Source organism: Bombina bombina, chromosome 2, assembly GCF_027579735.1.
Source record: "Bombina bombina isolate aBomBom1 chromosome 2, aBomBom1.pri, whole genome shotgun sequence".
NCBI lineage: Eukaryota > Metazoa > Chordata > Amphibia > Anura > Bombinatoridae > Bombina > Bombina bombina.
In genome coordinates this window covers 152,981,608-153,002,268 of record NC_069500.1, presented here as the reverse complement: position 1 = coordinate 153,002,268, position 20,661 = coordinate 152,981,608, and the positions used below count along the sequence as shown (strand labels likewise).

Here is a 20,661-nt window from a genome sequence, read left to right as displayed (position 1 = left end):
GAAAGGCTAGAATGATGTCTGTATGAGCCTTTGCTTTTGAAAGGGACGACGCTTGAATTAGAATGTCGTCCAAGTACGGTACTACTGCAATGCCCCTTGGTCTTAGAACTGCTAGAAGGGACCCGAGTACCTTTGTGAAAATCCTTGGAGCAGTGGCTAACCCGAATGGAAGAGCCACAAACTGGTAATGTTTGTCCAGAAAGGCGAACCTTAGGAACTGATGATGGTCTTTGTGGATAGGAATATGTAGGTACGCAACCTTTAGATCCACGGTAGTCATAAATTGACCTTCCTGGATAGTGGGTAGAATCGTTCGAATGGTTTCCATTTTGAACGATGGTACCCTGAGAAATTTGTTTAGGATCTTTAAATTCAGAATTGGTCTGAAGGTTCCCTCTTTTTTGGGAACTACGAACAGATTTGAGTAAAATGCCATTCCTTGTTCCGTCATTGGAACAGGGTGTATCACTCCCATCTTTAACAGGTCTTCTACACAATGTAAGAACGCCTGTCTCTTTATTTGGTTTAAGGATAAGTGAGACATGTGGAACCTTCCCCTTGGGGGTAGTTCCTTGAATTCCAGAAGATAACCCTGAGAAACTATTTCTAGTGCCCAGGGATCCTGAACATCTCTTGCCCAAGCCTGAGCAAAGAGAGAGAGTCTGCCCCCTACTAGATCCGGTCCCGGATCGGGGGCTACTCCTTCATGCTGTTTTGTTAGCAGCAGCAGGCTTCTTGGCCTGCTTACCCTTGTTCCAGCCTTGCATAGGTTTCCAGGCTGGTTTGGGCTGTGAGGCATTACCCTCTTGCTTAGAGGATGCGTAATTAGAGGTCGGTCCGTTCCTGAAATTGCGAAAGGAACGAAAATTAGACTTATTCTTAGCCTTGAAAGGCCTATCTTGTGGAAGGGCGTGGCCCTTTCCCCCAGTAATGTCTGAGATAATCTCTTTCAATTCTGGCCCAAAGAGAGTTTTACCTTTGAAAGGGATGTTAAGCAATTTTGTCTTGGATGATACATCCGCTGACCAAGACTTTAGCCAAAGCGCTCTGCGCGCCACAATTGCAAACCCTGAATTTTTCGCCGCTAATCTAGCTAATTGCAAAGCGGCATCTAAAATAAAAGAGTTAGCCAACTTAAGTGCGTGAACTCTGTCCATAACCTCCTCATACGGAGTGTCTCTACTGAGCGACTTTTCTAGTTCCTCGAACCAGAACCACGCTGCTGTAGTGACAGGAACAATGCACGAAATGGGTTATAGAAGGTAACCCTGCTGTACAAAAATCCTTTTAAGCAAACCTTCCAATTTTTTATCCATAGGATCTTTGAAAGCACAACTATCCTCAATAGGGATAGTAGTGCGCTTGTTTAAAGTAGAAACTGCCCCCTTGACCTTAGGGACTGTCTGCCATAAGTCCTTTCTGGGGTCGACCATAGGAAATAATTTCTTAAATATAGGTGGGGGAACAAAAGGTATGCCGGGCTTCTCCCACTCCTTATTCACTATGTCCGCCACCCGCTTGGGTATAGGAAAAGCGTCGGGGTGCACCGGAACCTCTAGAAACTTGTCCATCTTGCATAATTTCTCTGGGATGACCAAGTTGTCACAATCATCCAGAGTAGATAACACCTCCTTAAGCAGTGCGCGGAGATGTTCTAATTTAAATTTAAATGTCACATCATCAGGTTCAGCTTGTTGAGAAATTTTTCCTGAATCTGAAATTTCCCCATCTGACAGAACCTCCCTCATGGCCACTTCAGATTGGTGTGAGGGTATGACAGAACAATTATCATCAGCGCCCTCCTGCTCTTCAGTGTTTAAAACAGAGCAATCGCGCTTTCTCTGATATGCAGGCATTTTGGATAAAATATTTGCTATGGAGTTATCCATTACAGCCGTCAATTGTTGCATGGTAATAAGCATTGGCGCGCTAGATGTACTAGGGGCCTCCTGTGTGGGCAAAACTGGCGTAGACACAGTAGGGGATGATGTAGTATCATGTCTACTCCCCTCATCTGAGGAATCATTTTGGGCAATTTCATTATCTGTGGCAGTACTGTCCTTACTTTGTTTGGACACTATGGCACAATTATCACACAATTTTGAGTGGGGAGACACATTGGCTTTCACACATATAGAACATAGCTTATCCGAAGGCACAGACATGTTAAACAGACTTAAACTTGTCAATAAAGCACAAAAAACGTTTTAACACAAAACCGTTACTGTCTCTTTAAATTTTAAACAGAGCACACTTTATTACTGAATATGTGAAAAAGTATGAAGGAATTGTTCAAAATTTACCAAAATGTCTTAAAGCCTTAATAGTATTGCATACCAATTTTCAGAGCTTTACCCCTTAAAATAACGGAACCGGAGCCGTTTACAAATTTAACCCCTATACAGTCCCAGCTACAGCTCTTGCTGTGACTTTACCAAGCCCAGAGGGGAATACGATACCAAATGACGCCTTCCAGACACTTTTCCAACAACTTTCTGGTCCTCACACATGCATCTGCATGTCTTACTCTCAAAAACAACTGCGCAGTAATGGCGCGAAAATGAGGCTCAGCCTACAACTGGGAAGGCCCTTCCTGACTGGAAAAGGTGTCTAACACAGTGCCTGCCGTTAAAAAACGTTCCCCAAGTTTATAAGTGTGAATTATCAGCATAAACATGAATAAAATGTCCAAATAAAGCAATCGATTTAGCCCATAAAAGTGTCTACCAGCTTTATAGCCCATATTAAGCCTGTTATTCTGTTTGAAACTAAGAAAAATGGCTTACCGGTCCCCATGAGGGGAAATGACAGCCTTCCAGCATTACACAGTCTTGTTAGAAATATGGCTAGTCATACCTTAAGCAGAAAAGTCTGCTAACTGTTTCCCCCAACTGAAGTTACTTCATCTCAACAGTCCTATGTGGAAACAGCAATCGATTTTAGTTACTGTCTGCTAAAATCATCTTCCTCTCACAAACAGAAATCTTCATCCTTTTCTGTTTCAGAGTAAATAGTACATACCAGCACTATTTTAAAATAACAAAATCTTGATAGTAGAATAAAAAACTACAACTAAACACCACATACTCTTAACCATCTCCGTGGAGATGTTGCCTGTGCAACGGCAAAGAGAATGACTGGGGTGGGCGGAGCCTAGGAGGGACTATATGGCCAGCTTTGCTGGGACTCTTTGCCATTTCCTGTTGGGGAAGAGATATTCCCACAAGTAAGGATGACGCCGTGGACCGGACACACCTATGTTGGAGAAAGAACTGAAAAAAGGGGGCAGTCTGCAGAGGCTTAGATACAAGGTAATCACGAAGGTAAAAAGTTTTTTAATATAACCGTGTTGGTTATGCAAAATTGGGGAATGGATAATAAAGGAAATATTTATCTTTTTAAACAATAACAATTCTGGAGTAGACTGATCCTTAAAGTATAGATGCTTTCAGTATAGGTAGGGATACCAGAGGGAAATTTAGCTATTTCAATTGCTGAAATAAAGGTAAAAGAGCAATTTGTAAACAATGTAATACACTCTTGCAGGTTAAATGGATCACTGGGAACAAATTAAAGGTGAGAACAAATTAGGGTAAACTGACCCTTTAAAGTTTGTCTTCAAAATTTTATTTTGTTATATTAGCCTCTGCAAAATGTCACCTAAAAGCTGTATTCACCAATGGTCGGCAATGAAGCATCCAATGGCATACAATTAATTCTCCTGAGAAGGTATATTTCTAATCCAATATGTGTAACCCCAGATATCCTCTGTAATTAAAAAGAAAAGATTATATGTGACACAAATTTTAATGTAGCAGACAAAACTTAAAAAATGTTGATATTAAAGGGAGATTGTGATACACAATTTATATACTCTACCAGGAAAGGGTTAAACACATAAGTAAAATCTCTGAACTGGGGCTGCAAGCCTTGCAGCTCCCAATGTAATGGCTGCATTTGACAGCCAGACAACCTGATTGGTTGACCATCTGTGTTTTACTCAGGTGCTGCAATGTTAACCACACGCAAGTGGGACTTCAGCAATGTGTTTAATCCTTTAGGATTAAAGGGACACTAAAACCAAATTTTTTCTTCCATGATTCAGATAGAGAACGCATTTTTCTTTTTTCTTTTTTTTTTCTTTTTTTTTTTTAATACATTTTTATTAGCTTCCAACAGATTGATACATTTTGTAACAAAAAAAAAGAAGAAAAGGCGAAAAATGAGCTGAACAGTAATGAGCAAATACAGGCCAATAATAAAATTCATATCCATTAAATAATGGTGTGCATTATACATTACAAGGACAAGAAAAATAATAAAACAAAATGGAGAGGAACCTCTCTTTTATATATGAAGCCATGTAGCTCTTATGCTGTAAATTCAACTAACACTTCATGCTTTTTAAAGTTTTCTGTTGGAATATTTTTTCCCTAATTGTATATACCTTACCCGAAAAGATAAAAACACAAAAAAACACACAAAAAAAAAAAAACCCTCACAGTACTACGTAGCTGTTACCATAAACCTAACAGAATTAATTCTGTATTTCTGAATGGGTAGATTAAATATTCCATTTCATTCAAGGGAAGAGATTTAATAAAGACAGACCACTTTCTAAAAAATAAAATAACATCTCTTTCATCATTGAGATTAGTGTCAATCTGTTCAAGTATACATTGTTTTTTAAGGCAGTTTTTAACCTCTTGGATACTGGGGGTTGCCCTATTCTTCCATTTTTTAAGAATCAGATATCTTACGGCTAGTATAACTAAATTAACAATTTTAGTATTTATAGATCGCTCCTCCGGATTCTTCCAGAGATATATTATGTGTGATGGTGAGAGACTCGGAGGGGAGGCTCCCATCGCCGTGAGCCAATATTCTATTTTCAGCCAAAGCTGTCTTATACTCGGACAATTCCAAAACATATGTATAAGGTTGGCCGAGGAGAGAGAGCACCTAGGGCAGCTGCTGAAATCAAGATTTCAACACCAAGAGCCTTTTTCAGGGGTGAAGAAGGTCATTAGTAATAATCTTATGTGTGATTCCCTCCAGGTGGATGACAAAGTAATTCGTGAAACCTCAGATATTGAAAATTGAATTAAATTAGTATCCCCGACATTTTGCGATAAAGGCACCGCCCATTTACTAGAGATTTTTTCCAGGTTCAAGTCTCCTTTTAAAGAGCTTAAATCTAAATAACTGGGAGAGATTGTCATAATACCATTCTTGGCTAATAATAGCCACTTCTCTATGGTCCCCTGTGTCCAATTCCATCCAAAGTTATTTACTAAGGTTAGGACAAAATGCCTAACTTGAAGATAGGCGAAAAACTCCTTGTGTGAGAGATTGAATTCCTCTCTTAAAGTGCCAAATGTTTTTATACATTTCCTATCCATATCTAGTAGTTGAAAAATGTTATGGAGGCCCTGAGCTTTCCACCTTTGAAAGAGGGGAGAGTGGAGCCCAGCTTGAAATTGGGGGTTCCCTGTGAGTGGCATGTATTTGGATACTCTGCATTCTACATTAAGAAGTTTGCAGACCTTCCACCATGCCTGTAGCGGATTATGTATCGTCCTCATTTTTCTCATCTCTCTAGGTAAAGAGCTAGGAGTACAATGGATAATTGCTAGGGGGGCAAATGGTAATGTTACATTCTCCTCAAGTTCGTTGTCCGTGACATAGTCTCTCTTCGAGATCCAATCCATAATCAGACGAACCAAAAAAATGTAGTTATACAGCGTAATATCGGCAAAGCTAGTCCTGCGTATTTCCTGGGAAAAGATAATTTAGATAAAGAGATTCTGGGTTTTTTATTTTGCCAGATAAATTTTCTTAAGGAGGTGTTAAATATTAGAACTTATTTTCCTTTAAGAATCATAGGAACATTTTGTAAAACATATAAGCGTTTGGGAAGACAGACCATCTTATATAGGGCAATACGACCAGAGAGTGAAAGAGAGTGAAAGAGGAAGGTTTTGCCAGTTTTTCAGATTCTCTTTAAATTTGTTCAAGACTGGAAGGATATTAAGATCATACCACATATCTGGGGTATCGGAGATCATAATCCCCAGGTATCTAAAAGAACCAGTCACAAGTTTGAATGGCATGTTCTTCGGAGGGTCCTTGGGTTGCTTAATCCAAAGTAATTCGGATTTTGAAGCATTAACCCTGTAGCCGGAAAAAGACCCAAATCGGTCAATAATTGACATTAATTTAGGGATATTTACAGAGGTATTATATATTAAAATATCATCGGCATATAGTGCTATTTTCATCTCTTTCTTACCGATCCTGATACCATTAAGATGTTGTCTAATAAAAATGGCCAAGGGCTCAATGGAAATATTGAAGAGGAGGGGGGAAAGAGGGCACCCCTGACGAGTTCCTCTTTTGAGATAGATGTCTGGGGAAATAGAACCATTAATTAGTAGCTTGGTGGAAGCTGTTTTATATAAGTTATTAACAAATTTGAAAAAGTTGCCTGAGAGGCCAAATTGTTGAAGAGAATGAAGCAAATGATCAAAATGAACTGAATCAAAAGCTTTCTCAGCGTCTATTGAGATAATTGCTAAGTCAGGGGTGTTCTCCCCCCCTCCCTCTCCAACTCCTCCCTCTCCAACTCCTCCCTGCTTTTGAAATAATCTATGGTAAGAAAAAGTTCTCTGATCTTAGCTGCAGAGTTTCATTTAAGTATAAATTCTGCTTGGTCTTTATGGATAATCTTGGGTAAAAGGATTTGTAACCTTGAGGCTAAGATTAAGGATATGATTTTGTAGTCCACGTTTAATAATGCTATAGGTCTATAAGATTCTTTCTTATCAGGCTCTTTTCCTTGTTTAAGTATTAGGGTAGTATATGATGCCGAAAAACTCAATGGAGGTACATTACCTTGTATAAAAATATCATTATATAGTGATGTTAGATATGGTAATATTGCAGGGGAAAGGATTTTATAAAATTCATTGGGGAGTCCATCTGGACCCGGAGCTTTATTTAAAGAAAGATCTTGAATTGCCTTAGATACCTCCAGCTCAGATATAGGAGAATTAAGGGGTTCTACTACGTCCGGGGATAATGTATGAAAGACATTTTTTTCCCAGAAAGTTTCTTGCTCATAGGAGTTTGAAACATTTAAAGAATACAAGTCTTGATAGTATTTTAAAAAGGACTGTATAATTTCTTCTGCAGTTGTTATGGTTTTTCCTTCTACTTGTAATGAGTCAATAATTGAAGAATTTTTATCCCTTTTTATTAGCTTTGCAAGGAGTTTTCCCGTTTTACTTCCGTACCTGTATAGTTTAGCTTGGAATTTCATGTCTTCCTGGGTAGTTTTATATAAAAGAAGAGAATCCTGGACTTTTAAAGTTTGCATGTATCGTGACCAATTACTAGGCGTTTTTTCTAAGAGATAAGAATTATATGAATTAGAAATAGATTTCACAATTTCCCTTTCCCTAGCTCTAAGTTTCTTTGTTCTACTGATAGTGTAGGATAGAATCTCGCCTCTTAATACTGCTTTTGCAGTTTCCCAAAGAATATTGGGACGGTTAATGTAATCTTGATTAAAAGAAACAAATTCTTGGAATTTATTGGTAAGCCAATTTTTGAACTTAATGTCTGATGCTAAATATACTGGAAAAAAGAATCTGGTGTTTCTAGGAGCAGTTTTACTAGAGTAGAACTCTAGGGAGATCGGGGCGTGGTCTGAAATACAAATAGGGAGGATTCCCGTAGCCACTTTTGATTTACATAATCTTTCGTCTATAAGAAACAGATCAATCCTTGATAAAGATTTATGCGCCTTGGAAAGGCAAGTGAACTCCCTAGAGTCTGGAGAACGCATTTTTAAGCAACTTTCTAATTTACTCCTATTATCAATTTTTATTCGTTCTCTTGTAATCTTTATTTGAAAAAGAAGGCATCTAAGCTAAGGAGCCAGCCAATTTTTGGTTCAGGACCATGGACAACACTCGTTTATTGGTGCTGTCCAATCAGCAAGGACAACACAGGTTGTGAACCAAAAATGGGCCGGCTTCTATACTTACATTCTTGCTTTTCAAATAAAGATAGCAAGAGAATGAAGAAAAGTTGATAATAAAAGTAAATTAGAAACTTGCTTAAAATTGTATGCTCTATCTTAATCATGAAAGAAAATGTGGGTTCAGTGACATTTTAAGCACATAAATATTTAGCTACTGTTTTACTTATGTTTAATCTATACTGGAAATGTTATTTTATTCTCATGATCTTATTATATTGGCATGAATAGAAGTTGTGTATACACCTATTTACTGACAACTCTGGTCTATGGGTTCACACACCCATGAACACTGTAAATGTCTATAAGAATGGCCTCATGACATCACTAACATATATTTTGCACATCACAATTATAAAAGTAGGGCAGTGTTTGCAAAAAGGGTGTCTCTGCATTATGATTGACAACGCTTGTATGTGCCTTGTTTATATATATTTGTATTTTAAGGTCACTTTTGAGTTGCTAGGATTAACATAGTTTATTTTATATATTTTTTGCATCAGTATCCTTGTTGGACACATCCCATTAAAGGAATGCAGTGGATTGTAAAACATATTCGTATCACTCTGACCTTCTAGATATGTTTAGGCTGTTAAATTAGAGTGGTGTTCAAATAGAAAAAAACATAACTGTGGCGGCTTGTTCTATAGTTGGGGTCTCCAACCTTTTTTATATTTGAACTACAGCAAAAAATGTATTTCACTTGAAAGGCTGGTTCATGAAGAAACAGTAGTCAAAATAAATTTTCAGTAGTCCACTACTTTTAGACTAGTAAAAACTTTTATCTGATTAGAAAGAAATTCAGTTTTTGTTTTTCCTATATGTAAAGGGGCAGTAACCACCTTCTAATTACAAGACATTTCTGTTGTGTTGCTATAGAAGAACATATCAGCCAAGTCAAAATAAGCCTTTATGATTCAGATAGAGAATGCAGTTTTAAGACACTTTCCAAATTACTTCCATTATCAAATTGTGCACAGTCTTTTTATATCCATACTTACTGGGGAAAAAGATCCTACTGAGCATGTGCACCAGTTCACAGGGTATACGTATACTAGTCTGTGATTGGCTGATATGTCACATGGTACAGGGGGATGGAAAATAAGAGAAAAAAATCTACTGCTTATTTGAATTTCAGAGTATTTTTTAAGTCATTGTCTTTTTATTCTGCACTTGTTAATTATGCAATTCTACTGCATTAAGTGGTCCTTTAATGTTTTTTTTTTTTAAAACAAATTAACATTCTTTTTACTGCAGTTATTTTTCAATAGCCAAGCCTTTACCTTAAATTTGTAGGAGCCAATCTGGGCTTTTTGTCTGCAGACAGCAAGGCTAGTCCCGGGCAAAAAGTTAGTATAAAGTAACGTTTTTTGCAGTTCTTATCAATTAGGGACAAATATGTAGCAGAGATAGCCCTGAGAGGTCAGCTGAATGCATTCATTTCTGAATAGAAATTTCTCATTTTTCAGAGCTAAATTGCATGAAAAGGAAGAAAAAGCAGGAAAAATAAATAATAAATTGCAAAGTTGTTTTATTACACAACCCATGTCTGTTATTACATATTGTCCATTTATAAATTTGAAATGGCAAACAGAACATTAGCAGCACTGATTCCCTGAGCAGATAGATCATGCAATTTAAAGCAACTTACAAATTTACTGCTATTATCAATTTTTCTTCGTTCTCTTGGTATCTTTATTTTAAAAGCAGGAATTTAAGCTTAGTAACCGGCCCATTTTTGGTTCAGCACCTGGATAGCGCTTGCTGATTGGTGTAGCCAATGTAGCCACCAATCAGCAAGAGCTAACCAGGGTTCTGAACCAAAAATGGGCCGGTTCCTAAGGTTAAAGTATTGCTTTTTCAAATAAAGATACCAAGAGAAGGAAGAAAATTTGATAATAGAAGTAAATTAGAAAGTTGCTTAAAATTGCATGCTCTATCTGAATCATTAAAGACAAAAATGTGGGTTTAATATCCCTTTAACTAAAATATTAAAACAAAAAAAAGTTTGACACTAAGTCTATGCACAGAAACAAGTTTATATGAGAGGAATAAAAGAGCTGAATATCTGTTTTACTTCTATAAAAGAACTATACAATTAATTCCAGTGATTGTAGTTTATGAAGGTAAAGTTTGGACACTAACAGCTCATTTATTTATGAACTTTTGAATATGCAGGACCTTAAAGGGATACTGAACCTATTTGTTTCTTGCTTTCTTTCATGATTCAGATAGAGCATGATGCAATTTTAAGCAACTTTCTAATTTACTCCTATTATATTTTTTCTTCATTCTCTTTGTATCTTTATTTGAAAAAGCAGGAATGAAAGCTTAAGAGCCGGCCCATCTTTGGTTTAGCACCTGGGTACAGCTTGCTGATTGGTGGCTAAATGTACCCACTAATCACCACAGCGCTAACCAGGGTGCTGAACCGAAAATGGGCCGGCTTGTAAGTTTACATTCCTGTTTCTCAAATAAAGATACCAAGATAATGAAGAAAAACTAATAGGAGTAAATTAGAAAGTTGCTTAAAATTGCATGTTCTATCTGAATCATGAAAGAAAAAATTTAGGGTTCAGTGTCCCTTTAAACCTCAATGAACATGAAGGGCAACTCCACTTACCTTTTAGCGCTGCAAGATCTATTGGTGCTCTACAAATAACCAATAATAATCAGTGTATATCATGGCTTCAAATTACACCCAGATTGTTGTGTTATCTAAACAGGAGAGGCAAGGAGAAGAGAAAAGAAAAGACAGCTTGGTTGTTGAGAAGACGTTGGAGGCTAGACATGACCTCTCACCTCTGCCTTGTAATGCTGCAAGTTATCTGTCTGCAGCTGTAGGGCAGAGCAGGGCAAGTTCATGTTGTGTGACATAGAGAATCAGAGCTCCCAACTGTCCTATTTGAGAGGGGCAGTCCCTGATTCTGAGCTCTGTCCTGCTGTCCCTCTGAGACATATGTCCCTATATTCAGAATTTCCCATGAAGCACCCAGACATCACCACACATTATGATGGAACAATGGGGTTAAACATATTATGCAAACATAGTAAAGCATTTTCTTTTTGCACTTTGTTGTCCCTTTAATCACCTTATTTGCTGCAGTTGTTTGTAATGCCCTACCCTAACTCCCACGCCACTTGCTTTACTTGGAGACGCCAATCTGCAGTGTTCACTTCCAGTTCTCATTTTAGGCTAGATTAGTGGAGCACTAATTTAACGTGCGCCCGCAAAAGTGGCAAATTTGCCCGTTTATGGGCGCACCTTAAATAACCAGCCATTACAAGTGGCTGGTTAATGCTACTGCGAGCTTGTGGTAACACTTTGTGCTCTAATTCATTAACCAGAGATTAGATCTCTAGTTAATGAAAAAAATGTCCCCCAATTGCCCCCAAAATAAAGTGTAAGGTTCCTTTATTAAAATAAGAAACTGTAGCATCTTTATTTTTCTTTTAAATTGCACAAAAACGTTATAAGGGGTTAAAGGGAGGGGATACGGGGAGTTCGAAAAAAAAAAAACGGCTCTGAAAAGTGCCTTTATATTGCGGTGTATGGGGACTGTGTATTCCCTGTAAATATATATGTACAGTATCTCACAAAAGTGAGTACACCCCTCAAATATTTGTAAATATGTTATTAGATCTTTTCATGTGACAACACTGAAGAAATGACACTTTGCTACAATGTAAAGTAGTGAGTGTACAGCCTGTATAACCGTGTACATTTGCTGTCCCCTCAAAATAACTCAACACACAGCCATTAATGTCTAAACTGTTGGCAACAAAAGTGAGTACACCCCTAAGTAGTAATGTCCAAATTGGGCCCAATTAGCAATTTTCCCTCCCCGGTGTCATGTGACTCATTTGTGTTACAAGGTCTCAGGTGTGAATTGGGAGCAGGTGTGTTAAAGGTGTTATCGCTCTCACACTCTCTCATACTGGTCACTGGAAGTTCAACATGGCACCTCATGGCAAAGAACTCTCTAAGGATTTGAAAAAAGAATTTTTGCTCTACATAAAGATGGCCTAGGCTATAAGAAGATTGCCAAGACCCGGAAACTGAGTTGCAGCATAGTGGGCAAGACCATACAGCGGTTTCACAGGACAGGTTCCACTCAGAACAGGCCTCATCTTGGTCGACCAAAGAAGTTGAGTGCACGTGCTCAGCTTCAAATCCAGAGGTTGTCTTTGGGAAATAGATGTTTGAGTGCTGCCAGCATTGCTGCAGAGGTTGAAGGGGTGGGGGGGTCAGCCTGTCAGTGCTCAGACCATATGCCGCACACTGCATCAAATTGGTCTGCATAGCTGTTGTCCCAGAAGGAAGCCTCTTCTAAAGATGATGCACAAGAAAGCCCGCAAACAGTTTGCTGAAGACAAGCAGACTAAGGACATGGATTCCCGGAACCATGTCCTGTTGTCCGATGAGACCAAGATAAACTTATTTGGTTCAGATGGTGTCAAGCGTGTGTTGCGGCAACCAGGTTAGGAGTACAAAGTCAAGTGTGTCTTGCCTACAGTCAAGCATGGTGGTGGGAATGTCATGGTCTGGGCCTGCATGAGTGCTGCCGGTGCTGGCGAGCTTCAGTTCATTGGGGGAACCATGAATGCCAACATGTACTGTGACATACTGAAGCAGAGCATGATCCCCTCCCTTCGGAGACTTGGCCGCAGTGCAGTATACCAACATGATAATGACCCCAAACACACCTCAAAGACGACCACTGCCATGCTAAAGAAGCTGAGGGTAAAGGTGATGGACTGGTCAAGCATGTCTCCAGACCTGAACCCTATTGAGCATCTGTGGGGCATCCTCAAACGGAAGGTGGGGGAGCGCAAGGTCTCTAACATCCACCAGCTCTGTAATGTCATCATGGAGGAGTGGAGGAGGACTCCAGTGGCAACCTGTGAAACTCTGGTGAACTCCATGACCAAGAGGGTTAGGGCAGTGCTGGAAAATAATGGTGGCCACACAAAATATTCACACTTTGGGCCCAATTTGGACATTTTCACTTAGGCATATACTCACTTTTGTTGCCAACGGTTTAGACATTAATGGCTTTGTGTTAAGTAATTTCGAGGAGACAGCAAATTTACACTGTTATACAGGCTGTACACTCACTACTTTACATTGTAGCCAAGTGTCATTTCTTCACTGTTGTCACATGAAAAGATATAATAAAATATTCTGTTCTGTTCAGTGTCTATCACCATCAGAACGAGGCTCTTATTGGAACCTATGGAAGTGCGCTCTTGTGAGCGTAAAGCTTCCATTCAATGTGAACACAAGGTCACATTCACATTGTGCTTTACTTGTAATACCAGCGCACATTCTCGTGTACTGATATTACTGAGTGGAGCACAAATATCACACTTGCAAAAGTGAAATTTTGCACTCTACTCGTAATCTGGCCCTTTATGAGAATCTGAAAGTGTTTCATGCTCCTTTAAGGCAAACAAAACCGTGTGTATTAAACAGTTTGCTTGGCTGTGTACGCATTATGTATTACACTTGTTCTGCAGGAATATTAAAAAATAAATTTGTTTTCTATCTAATCACTTTCTGATACAGAACTTTGTTCAGTTACAAAAGTGCTCAGAGATCACCCAAATATGTTTATTTTGCTTTCTGCTTGATGGCTCAGTGAGGTCTCTATAGACAGTTTGACATGGAACAGACATGGAAATTCAGACTGGATTCAAACACTTGCATGACAGACGTTACACGAAAGTTGACACTTTTAACACTAATGGTTAGATGCACCATGATTACATTTCCCCCTTCCTGGGAGGTCTGATTTCATAAGAAACAGGGAAGAAGAAATGTGTTTTCAGTTACACAGCGGCCATTCTTTTGCCATCTGAGCCTATCATAGTGCCACACTGTGCTCCCACCTGTTTATTCAACATACCGTGCAGACTTACTCGGAAAAAGAGAAATACGTCAGTATAAGAAAAGGAATCCTTGAATAAGATTCTGTAATTAGTAGTTGTAAGGTGGAAGATTCAGACATCATTTCTTAAAGTGCTAATTTACAGAATAGTGGTAGATATATAGCATAGCATTTAAAGAAACATGAAACCCATTTTTTTCTGATTAAGATAGACCATACAATTTTGAACAACTTTCAAATTAATTTATATAATCCAATTTGTTTCATTCTTTTGCTATCCTTTGTTGAATGAGCAGCAGTGCACTACTAGGAGCTAGCTAAACAGATTGGATGTACCAATGGCAAGAGGCATATATGTACAGTCACCAATCTACAGCTAGCTTCCAGTAGAACAATGCTGCGCCTGAGTCTACCTAGGTATTTTCAACAAAGGATATCAAGTGAACGAAGCAAATTAGATAATAGTAGAAAATTGTTTAAAATGACATGTTCTATCTGAACCATGAAATAAAACATTTGGGTTTCATGTTCCTTTAAGGGAAGGTGGTATGGGGCTGCATATTCGTGTTTTTTTAAATACGGTGGTCTCTGGCGTTTTTCTGTCTAATTCCTGGTTAAGTATGTATATACAGGTGTAAGTAATTTTGGACTAATTAATGGATTTCCTAAAATGTGATTAACAGCCCTACAAGTGAATAATTTGGCTTCCTAAAAATACATAGGCATTGGGGAGTGGTTTTCAACTAGAAAAGTCTTAATTTTAGTGCGTAAAAAGCAATGTGTGTTAACCGAAAAAATACATTGTGTCTCACTGTACATTATTTTTATGTAACATGAGTCTCTTACCACTTTCCAATAATAATATGCTCCGATTTACTACAGCCTTGTATTATTACACTAATGCTTATTTAGAACTGTACAGTATTGCACAGTATTGCAGCCTCTGAGAAGTCATCATCAGTAAGCCAATGAGTAACGGCAATGCAAATGTGTCTACCACAGAACTTTAAAAAACCCATTTTTTTAATTTCATGATTCAGATAGAACATACAATTTTAAACAATTTTCCAATTTACTTCTACTATCAAATTGTCTTTGTTTTTTTGTTATACTTTGTTGAAAACCAAGAAGGTAAGTTCAGGAGAGTGCATGTGTCTGCAGCCGTGGCCGGAGTGTTATCTGATGGACATTTGTGTGACGGATAATATTCCAACAAACAAGTGGCCATCGGATAACAGTCCGCCCTACAAGATAGATTCAATAGATAGATTTGATAGATTAGATATAATAGAGTATTACCCAGACAGTGAACCACAAGACGTGCGGGGTGGGACCCATGGTTAGGTTCTCAGAGGCGGTTGCAGCACCCGAGGCTCTGATTAGAACAGAGCACTCTGTAGCGTATCTGCCCTCGGCCGTATTTGGAACATGCTTCGGCATTCTCTCCGAGAACCAACTGCAGCACTATATGCACCAGTTTTGCAACAATGTTATACATAAGCAAGAGCACTAGATGGCAGCACTATTTCCTGTCATGTATTGCTCCAGGCATGTGCACGCTGCCTATCTAGATATCTCTTTAACAAAGACTAACATGAGAACCACTCAAATTTAATAACAAAATTAAATTGAAAACTTTTTTAAAATTGTATTCTTTATCTAAATCATAAAAGATACTCACACATTCATGTAAAAAATAAAATGCTCATGTTAATATTGAATTAAAATGTCCCCTTAAAATTCCCACACTAAACAAAAACATTAGGGTTTTTATGTGTAAACCAACCAACATGTAGAAAAGGAGATGTAAGTACAAAATGAGAAGAAATAAAGTTATCCCTATTAGCTAACACAAATCTGCATGCTATATTTATACTTCAAAAGGAGAAATGTGCAAGCGTTTTAATAAGAAGAAAAAGTTTTAAACAAAAAGCAGTGGTACTTTTTAACTCTAGATATTAATCTAGTAACATGACGTCTTTCCCAGCTGACTCTCTGTCATGACTCCAAATGACACATGAATTTAGGCTTCGCAGTGCCCACATTTCTATGATATGAGGTATGGCCACATATTCATTTCACTCCCCTTCCTCCTCTCCTTTAATGGGACTTAGAAAGCAAAATATTTTATCATGAGTGTATAACACCAGTAATTCAATGTACTTAAATATGTTTGCACAAAAATAGTAATAATTAGTTTAAATTATATTGAAACTTTCAAAAAATTGATTATCTGAGTCTTTCTTTCACTGGTTTTATTTTTTGGTTAATGAGGTTTTTTTTTTTTGCAGTTATGTTTTTAAGAAGGAGTATGCTACATCCTTATTTATTTATATATATATATATATATATATATATATAGTTATAGTGTTCTACATTGTGCTAAATGTAGCCACCAATCAGCAAGCGCTACCCAGGTGCTGAATCAAAAATGAGCTGGCTCCTAAGATTACATTCCTGCTTTTTTAAATCAAGATACCAAGATAATGAAGAAAAATTGATAATAGTTGTAAATTAGAAAGTTGCTTAAAATTGCATGCTCTATCTGAATCATGAAAGAAAAAAATTTGGGCTTCATATCCCTTTAATATACTTTTTTACCTCTGTGAGTACCTTGTATCTAAGCCTTTGCAGACTCACCCCTTATCTCAATGATTTTTACAGACTTGTATTTTAGCCAATTACTGCTGTTTCATGCGTAACTCCACAGGAGTGAGCACAATGCTATCTATATGGCACACATGAACGCTGTCTGGCTGTGAAAAGCTAACAAAATGCACTGTAATAAGAGGCAGCCTGCTGGGTCTTAGAAACAGAGAATCATGCAGAAAGGTAGATGTTTAGAGTTTATAAAGAATAGGTAGTAAAGGCGTTATCTATCTTTTTAAACAATAAAAAAATTCAAATAGACTGTCCCTTTAACAGGATCACAATCGAGCAGAAAAGTTTAAAGGGATAGGAAAGTCAAAATTAAACTTGCATGATTCAGATAGAGCATGTAATTTTAAGACACTTTTAAATTCACTTCTATTTTCAAATGTGCTTCATTATTTTGGTATCCTTTGTTAAAAGAGAATACACATATATCGTACACTTGAAGGAGCTTGCTGCTGATTGGTGCCTGTACACACTTGTCTCTTGTGATTGGCTAATTAGATGTGTTCAGCTTCCTGCCAGTAGCACAATGATGTTCCATCAGCAAAGGATAACAAAAGCATGAAGCAAATTTAATAACAGAAGTAAATTAGAAAGTTGATAAAAATTGTATGTTCTGTCGAAATCATGAAAGAAAATGTTGGCGTTTCCTAACCCTTTAATGTTTTTTCTACAAAACTCAGAATTAAAGTCTATGGGGATTTTTGTACAAAAATCATTAAACTTTTCTACAGGATTGTGGTCAACCCCATGTGTTTAACTCACACAAACAAGATAAACAATTAAATAAAGTCTCACTCAGGAACGGCAAGACTTTCATCTACCAAGCAGAACAGGACCAGTAACCAATCAGAAGGTGCATTAGTACAATCCAACATTTACCGGCTGTGTTCTGCTCAGGAGATACAGTACTTGTGGCTAGCAAATTATACTTTACCTCTGTGTTTATCCAATTTGCAAGGGTGAATTATATTGAATTTTAGGAACAATAGTGCAAAAAATTAGAGCATATAATCTTTGCTTTAAAACATCCCTTTAAATATGCAAATAAGTTTGATAAAATCAAAGCACTAACATTATCCCATATTAAAATGCTTATTTTAGATCATTATTTAATTAATTTATTTTTATAAATTGGTATAGAAAAAAAGTAGTGTATTAAAAAAAAAGTAAGGATCCTTTTGTAAGAAAATAGCAAAAGCGATATACATATGATACCTTTAATAGTTAACTAATAGTGGTATGAAAATAAAATGCTTTCTATTTTTTCTTGCGTATGCCATGTCACACCGTAGAGGGGACAAATATGTGAAGCATTTATTCACCTGAATTGATAACTCTTAGCCAGCAGAATTATAGTCTTGTTCTATAGATCTTTAAAGCAAATCAGTTCAAGATTGAATATTTTAAGCTTCTTTTAAAATGTTTTTTCTCCAGATACGGTGGTTTAAGTCCTGTATATCTTCAGCTTCAAAATAAAGTATATCTCTCTGAATATATAAACCACATTTTAATTTAGTCATGTCTATCCCAAGCAAACCAATGTATTTTATATATGGCCCTCCAGTTGTACAAACTATGAATACTGTATTGAGAAAAAAAAGTGCATCAATTAATCAGACTATCATGTTAACATTTGCACTTTTGAGAGCCAATTAATGGCATTTAAATGGGCAAAATATTTCTTATTCAAATGTATTCTCTTTCTTTTTTTTAAATAACTGCTTATAATGTTTTTCTTTTACTTAATACAGTTTCAGAATTTGTTCACCAGCCCTACAAGCGACAACAAAATAATAATAATAATAATAATAATGTGTATACCCAATAAAAAATTATACATTGTGTTTAAAATAGATATTCAATATATTTCTTTTTTTTCTGAAATGTTCTCAATAGACAATTCTCTCTTGTAATGATTCAGTGGTACATCAGCAGAAAATAACTCATGTTAGCAGACATTTCAGCTTTTATCTTACAGTAAAAAACTTTTGCATCAAGCTATTTAATTATATCTAAGAGTAATAATAAAGAATTAACTATAAAAGTGTAGGGCCTTTGCATAGAAGCTTACAATATATAACTTCGGCCTGTTATAGCATTTAACCAAACTGCTGGTGCAATGTTAAAGGGGCAATAAAGTCAAAATTACTCTTCCATGATTTTGATAGAGCATGTAAACAAGTTACCAATTTACTTATATTCTCAAATTTATTTTGTTCTCTTGGAATACTTTGTTGAAGAGTAAACCTAGCTGGGCTCATAGAACTTCAGGAGAGAGCACACATTTTTGACAGTCTATGGAAGTATTGTTTGCAACATTGTTGTGTTTAAAAAATCTTATAAAATGTTAAAATACTGCTGCCATAGACTGCTACAGACACATGTACTCACTTAGAGTCCTGTGAGCCCACCTAGGTTTATTGTTCAACAAAGTATTCCAAGAAAACAAAACAAATTTGATAATATAAGTAAATTGGAAAGTTGTTTAAAATTGCATGATCTATCCAAATCATGAACGTGTAATTTTGACTTTACAGACCCTTTAAGTTTAATTTTAACTACTACTCCTAATATACAAAAATCTATTCCCTGAAATATTAACCTCTTAAGGACATATGACGGAATTTTTCCGTCATAAAACAATTGAGCAAACAGAAAGCTGTGTCCTTAAAGGGTTAAATCTTTATTTGTATTAATGATATATATATATTTATATATACAATCTTGTGCCAGAATATCTTACTTATCTGTGTTTTTGTTTAGCACAGTCTTTATAGGTGTAATTGAGCAGGTCCTGACAAGGACAGATCCTCACAGGGATTTCTATTTACACAACCTGCATATCCCTAGATATAACCAGGCAACAGGGAGAAGGCAGTTTGTGTGAGAATGTCAGGCTGCCTGCAGTGTGTTGGGATCCAGCTGTCAGAGCTCCACTCCAGGATTTCTGTCCCTCCCCCATACTCACCAGCTTTTGGTTTTGGTTCAGAGGAAGCTGTAGGCTCCCTTAGCTGGATGAGGATGAGAATGGCACACTGAAGTCTGCATACCCTGAAGACACAGCATATGCAGACAAGGACTTCCCTGATTACCCTTTCCCTATGGCAAGCTATGGATAGCATTATACTACTGGACAGTGCAGAGGAGGGGACAGGAAACCTGCTCATCATCAGACTGGGCAGCTGATTCATGTCCCTGAGTACTGTCTAATATCCAGCACTGGCTGATTCACACGCTGGATGCTGCAGGCTGGTTAAGGAAGAAGGAAACAAATTATCACTGAAAAGAAACCTGATTTTTATGGCTCTCTAGCTGGCAGATAAACATTGTAGCATAACCTCTGACACAGGGAGCAGGCAATTTATGGCTCATGTGATAAAAGTTGCAGTGGGAGCTGTCAGTACAGACAACAGCAGTGACTGGAGCCCATAAGTTGGACTGGTTTCACAGAGCACTTGTTGGTTCTGATTGGAATCTTTCTCTCCAGGGTGTCTTTTTTAACATTATGAAGGATCACTCATGTATGAGTACTGGTCATCCGAGCATGGCAGTGTATGGCAGGATGGACCCTTTGGAGTTTGATGTTAGCCCTGTGAAACGTTTGAAAACTGAGTATCCTTTTCCCTATTTCTTCGCAGAGGAGGCCTATCAAAAGCTGGCCAGCGAGACCCTGGAGGAGCTGGACTGGTGCTTGGACCAGCTGGAGACCTTACAGACCAGGCACTCTGTCAGCGAAATGGCTTCTAATAAGGTAAGTCCAATTCAGCTATATGTGGCTAGCATTGGCTGCCATTTTTTTTATGTGCAAGAAATAAATGTATATCTATATGGCTGTAGTGCATGATCTGCCTGTATTTCATATGTTGTGTGTGACATGAATGGGTTAATGATATCCAGTTTCTGGGCTTCATGGGCTGGTTGTTCTTTAGCATAGGGTATGGGCTAATATTGTTTTGGTTTGTTGCAATGTTGTTGCTTGTTGCAGTCAGTGGGTGAAGAGATGTGTTGTAGTGCATGGGTTAAAAAAGGCATTCTGATGTGGTCAACGTATGTGTTAATACGTGCTTT

General features: G+C 37.4%; 1 protein-coding gene across 4 annotated transcripts in view; it reads left to right on the top strand.

Annotated features, from left to right (window-relative positions):
* PDE4D (phosphodiesterase 4D) overlaps window positions 1-20,661 on the top strand; it is a 943,818-nt gene that overhangs the window by 819,826 nt on the left and 103,331 nt on the right. For all 4 annotated transcript variants that reach the window (XM_053701299.1, XM_053701296.1, XM_053701297.1 and 1 more), the window contains one exon: window positions 20,232-20,344. In XM_053701299.1, coding sequence (XP_053557274.1) covers window positions 20,232-20,344 — 113 coding nt within the window. The remainder of the gene's footprint in view (window positions 1-20,231; window positions 20,345-20,661) is intronic.